At 35.2% G+C, this 4,649-nt stretch overlaps 1 protein-coding gene across 1 annotated transcript; it reads left to right on the forward strand.

Moving 5' to 3' along the window:
* The first annotated feature begins 550 nt into the window (after positions 1–550).
* On the forward strand, positions 551–3,470 carry LOC111274846 (pyruvate dehydrogenase E1 component subunit beta-3, chloroplastic). Its single transcript, XM_022859791.2, has 4 exons — positions 551–825; positions 926–1,032; positions 1,129–1,172; positions 2,152–3,470. The coding sequence occupies exons 1-4, from the start codon at positions 717–719 to the stop codon at positions 3,122–3,124; spliced, it is 1,233 nt and encodes a 410-aa protein (XP_022715526.2). The 5' UTR covers positions 551–716; the 3' UTR covers positions 3,125–3,470.
* Positions 3,471–4,649: the final 1,179 nt, after the last annotated feature.

The following is a 4,649-nucleotide window of genomic DNA, read 5'->3' on the forward strand; positions in this document are numbered from 1 at the left end:
AAATATAAAATTTAATAAATATACAAAATTTCATAAATAAATATTAAATAAATAATTAAAAAATAATTACATATATATATATATATATACATCAAATCAAAATGAGTTTTCTTAAAATTCTTCCGGTCTTGAATTTGTTTTTATTATTATTTGATTCCACTTGAAATCTGATTTAAAAAAAAAAGTAACCATAAGAAATTAGATCAAATCCATCGAATATAGGGTTGCTATACCTAATTCCAACCATCGACGAGCTGCTAGTTAAGTTTGTTGGTTGGTCATGGTAAGTCACCAACTATTTTCATCAGACACAAACACCCATTTTCCCTGTATCTTACACTCTTACTTCCATCCAATCAAACCTCCCCACCTAACCGAAAAGAGGGCAATTACGTCATCCCACCTTCCTTCCGTACCCGCGTGTCCTCGTCACATTCCAAAACGTCATCGCTGAGCAGTAGTCGATGAAAACAAAGCCATTTTAACACGTGGTGGCTCGCTCGCTCTTTTTTGGCACTTCAAATAAATCGCCGAACCTCATTAATTAAACGAGAAAATAATAAAAGAAATAATAAAAGACCCTCAAATTCTCCGCCCATTTTCGTTTTCTTTTCTCGTATAAATTTCACTCTTCCTTCTCTACTCCTCCTCTTTTTTCATTTCCTTTTATTTGAAATTAAATTTCAATTTTTCTTATTTTCTCGGGTGCAAATCCAATGGCTGCGATCTTCCAAGGAGCTGGAGCCGCTGCAGCTTTATTATCATCACCGTCCAATTCCATCGATTCCAAGAAATTCCTTTTCTCTCCTCGTAGATCCTTCTACGGTTCGCTGCATTAAAGTTTCTTCGATTTTCTTTTATTTTTATTTCATTCATTTTATTCTTATTTTTTGAAAATTTGTTTTTGAAATTTGATTTGGTGCAGTAAGGAAAGGGGCGAGCTTTGGAGTGGTCAGATCCGATGGAAGCGTGAACTTGGATTTGAACCCTAAAGGTCGAAGGGCTCAACAATTGATTGCCAATGCAGTTGCAGTAATGACTCTCTCTCTCTTTACGTTTTGAATTTTCAAAGTTTAATTTTTTATTTTGTGTTGTTACTAAATTGATGGTATTTTGTTAATTTTTTAGACCAAAGCTGATAGCTCTACAGCTTCTTCATCTTCGAAATCCGGGTATGATTCTACTTCGATTCAAAGATGACTCTGGACTTAGTGTTACATTGTAGTCAATTGCTCTATTTTTGTTAAAGATGAGTTTTAAGAAAGTAAAAAGCAACTAATTAAGTGTACTAATATCTGGTGGAAATACGATAGCTGTGATTTTGGTACTGCATCATTAGCATTGATTGGAAATTGCTTTCAAACTTTGCTGCCTAATGACATTCCTCGAAAATGAAATCAACTTGTTCTATTTTTTGTTCTTATTGATGTTTTATTTTATAATTTAATGTAATTTTGTTTTCTAATTAGTTTTATCTCCATTGATGGTCTTCGAATCTAATATTGCTTGTGTTATTTTTAATCATATCATTTTCATATGTATCTATTCTTCACTCTTTTTAAGTATAAAAGAGTTGCCACTGGTACCCTAGTTTCTAGCATGTGCGATTACTGTGGTGTGGGTGTAGATAATTTCCTCTTTAGATGCATGCTTAACAAAGTCTTTAACCTTGTATTTTAGTGTAAGGTTCATGCATTTAATCAGTTCACCTCTCTGTAAAATCAATGCAGTCTCACAAATGAATTTATTGTTGGTATTGATATGTTGTAGTTGGCTTAGTCTTTTCCAATTCGTGCCTTTGTTTTGACTAGCATTGTTCTTTTCTGTTGCAATGCTGCAACTTTTAGGACAATGACTGAGTCTTCTCAACCGTTCTATTATCACCAACTGGATGCCAAGGACCTGTTTGTCAAATGTTGAATGAAAAGGGTGTTACATGAGTGCTGGGTGTATGCATGCATGTATGTGTGGGTGTATGTGTGTATATGTGTCTCTGTTTTTATGTGTTGCAATGGGTTATGTTGCATAGTCAAATTTTGTATTCATACTTGCTATCATCATGCCTTTTGTTATTTTTAGACAAATGTTAGCACTATCATGTCAGTATCACTTATAGATCATACTTTAATTAGATCTATATTGTATCCCCAGTCACGAGCTTTTACTGTTTGAAGCTCTGGGAGAGGGCTTGGAAGAAGAAATGGAGAGGGATCCTCGTGTATGTGTCATGGGCGAAGATGTGGGTCACTATGGAGGCTCATACAAAGTGACCAAAGGACTGGCTACAAAGTTTGGGGACCTTAGGGTTCTTGACACCCCTATTGCTGAGAACTCATTTACTGGCATGGGAATAGGAGCTGCTATGACTGGTCTAAGACCAGTTGTTGAGGGTATGAACATGGGATTTCTACTTCTTGCTTTTAATCAGATCTCCAACAACTGTGGTATGCTTCATTATACATCTGGTGGCCAGTTTACCATACCGATAGTAATTCGTGGACCTGGTGGCGTTGGGCGTCAACTGGGGGCTGAGCACTCTCAACGTCTTGAGTCATATTTCCAGTCAATCCCGGGAATCCAAATGGTTGCATGCTCAACCCCTTACAATGCCAAAGGCCTAATGAAGGCTGCAATTAGAAGTGAGAACCCTGTTATACTTTTTGAGCATGTTTTGCTTTACAACCTCAAGGAGAGAATCCCAGATGAGGATTATATCTGTAATCTTGAGGAAGCTGAGTTGGTAAGGCCTGGAGAACATATCACTATTCTCACATATTCAAGGATGAGGTATCATGTGATGCAGGCAGCAAAAACTTTGGTGAACAAAGGTTATGATCCCGAAGTAATTGATATAAGGTCTTTGAAACCATTTGATCTTTACACTATTGGTAATTCAGTTAAGAAGACACATCGTGTTCTTATTGTGGAGGAGTGCATGAGGACTGGTGGTATTGGTGCTAGCTTGACGGCAGCCATTACTGAGAATTTCCATGATTATTTGGATGCTCCAGTTATGTGCCTATCTTCACAGGATGTGCCTACACCTTATGCTGGAACGTTGGAGGAATGGACTGTCGTTCAGCCTGCCCAGATTGTGACAGCTGTCGAGCAGCTCTGCCAGTAGTTGCTATAGCAGAAATGGTGATGGCATAGTTAGTCTCGTCATATTTATTTTGAAACTAGTTCTCTTGCAACTTTGTTTTTGATATCTAATTTCCATTTTTTAGCAATATTGTGTCATTTAAAAACTTGCAAATGTTCATCGAGTTGAGGCCTTTGTTTGATCTTGTTTCTTGACTGAAATGTCAAGTAAGATCTTTTAGAAATAGTTTCAGGTAGAATACTGCAAAATAACTCTGTACTTCCAGTTGCTATTACTTTACTAAACACTTGAGAGATAAGGCTGTCTAATTTATTTTGTGTAATTCTTTCCTATGAATGTGGTATGCAAAAATGATCTCATTTATTTATATCTTTTTATTGTCTTTAAATTTTCCGTGGTTTTTCAGTTTTCATTGCTTTTGTTTACGTTCAAACTTCAATCAACTCGTAGCTGCTGTTGGATCTCTGCTTTTGCCCCCGAGCTCCCAAGTCCCAAACAACTTGGCTCCACTTGAAGTGGAAGATTTAGCACATGGTAATATACTAACAATTTGGCTGCTTGCAGTCTGGCATAATATCATTGTTGCATAAAAAAGGTATGTTTTTTGCTTCGCCATGGACAAAAAAGTGAAATCTAATCTGTTTGTCAATTATCATTTCTTCTTGATTTTATTACATTAGGGTTATTGAGTTTATTTTAATTACCTTTGAATGTAATTCATTTGCGTTAGATATGTTGATTGTCTTATGCACAAATTTATGCTTCTATGATCATCAAACCAAAGCGTTAGCAGTTTCACTCTCATCACAAAAAGTAGTGAAACATTAACAAAGAATCAATGAATGACATGAAGGTAACTTTCTCAAATCTGATAAGACAAAATTTACATATAATCCTTAGCAAGGGGAGTTGGTAATTTATCTGAAACCATAAGATTGGTGGCGAGGAGAAATGTGGTGGTTATTTATTGGATCCGGTTCGGTTATGTATAGCCCTAGGAAGAGAATCCTTCATATTGTAGAGTAAGGTAATCTTTTAAATGTTTACAAGATTCTTTACAAACTTATTTACAGGGCTCTAATATCAATTATAGGTGAGAGACAATTTACAGGTGAGAAAAGTGAGAGAAAGATGTATAGGAGAGAAGAGAGAGAAAGAGTAGAAGAAGAAAAAAAGTGGAGAATGGAGTCTTTATCATTCCTCTTTATCCCATTGTTTTTTATAATATAAAAGTTTTTTTCCATTAATTAGGGTAAGTAACTAATTAATACCTATAGGGTAGGTAACTAATTGTCAATACTTATGAAAGTAACTTTTGACTTTTACAAAAGATGACAATAATTTATACTGTAATGAATATATTTGCTTTTTTAGTAACAATTGTTGACTTGTCGTTTTTTTTATCCATCTTATTGATATTGATTTTGTAGGTTGTCCTATCCTTCTTGTATATTTTTAAGATTTATTAATTCTTCATCGGTCGGATTGAATGATTACAGAGAACTGATCTTGGTTTTGTTCCAGATGTTCTATCATTCTTGGTATT

Source organism: Durio zibethinus, chromosome 26 (assembly GCF_047325235.1).
Source record: "Durio zibethinus cultivar Kanyao isolate XHJ-2024 chromosome 26, ASM4732523v1, whole genome shotgun sequence".
Taxonomy (NCBI): Eukaryota; Viridiplantae; Streptophyta; class Magnoliopsida; order Malvales; family Malvaceae; genus Durio; species Durio zibethinus.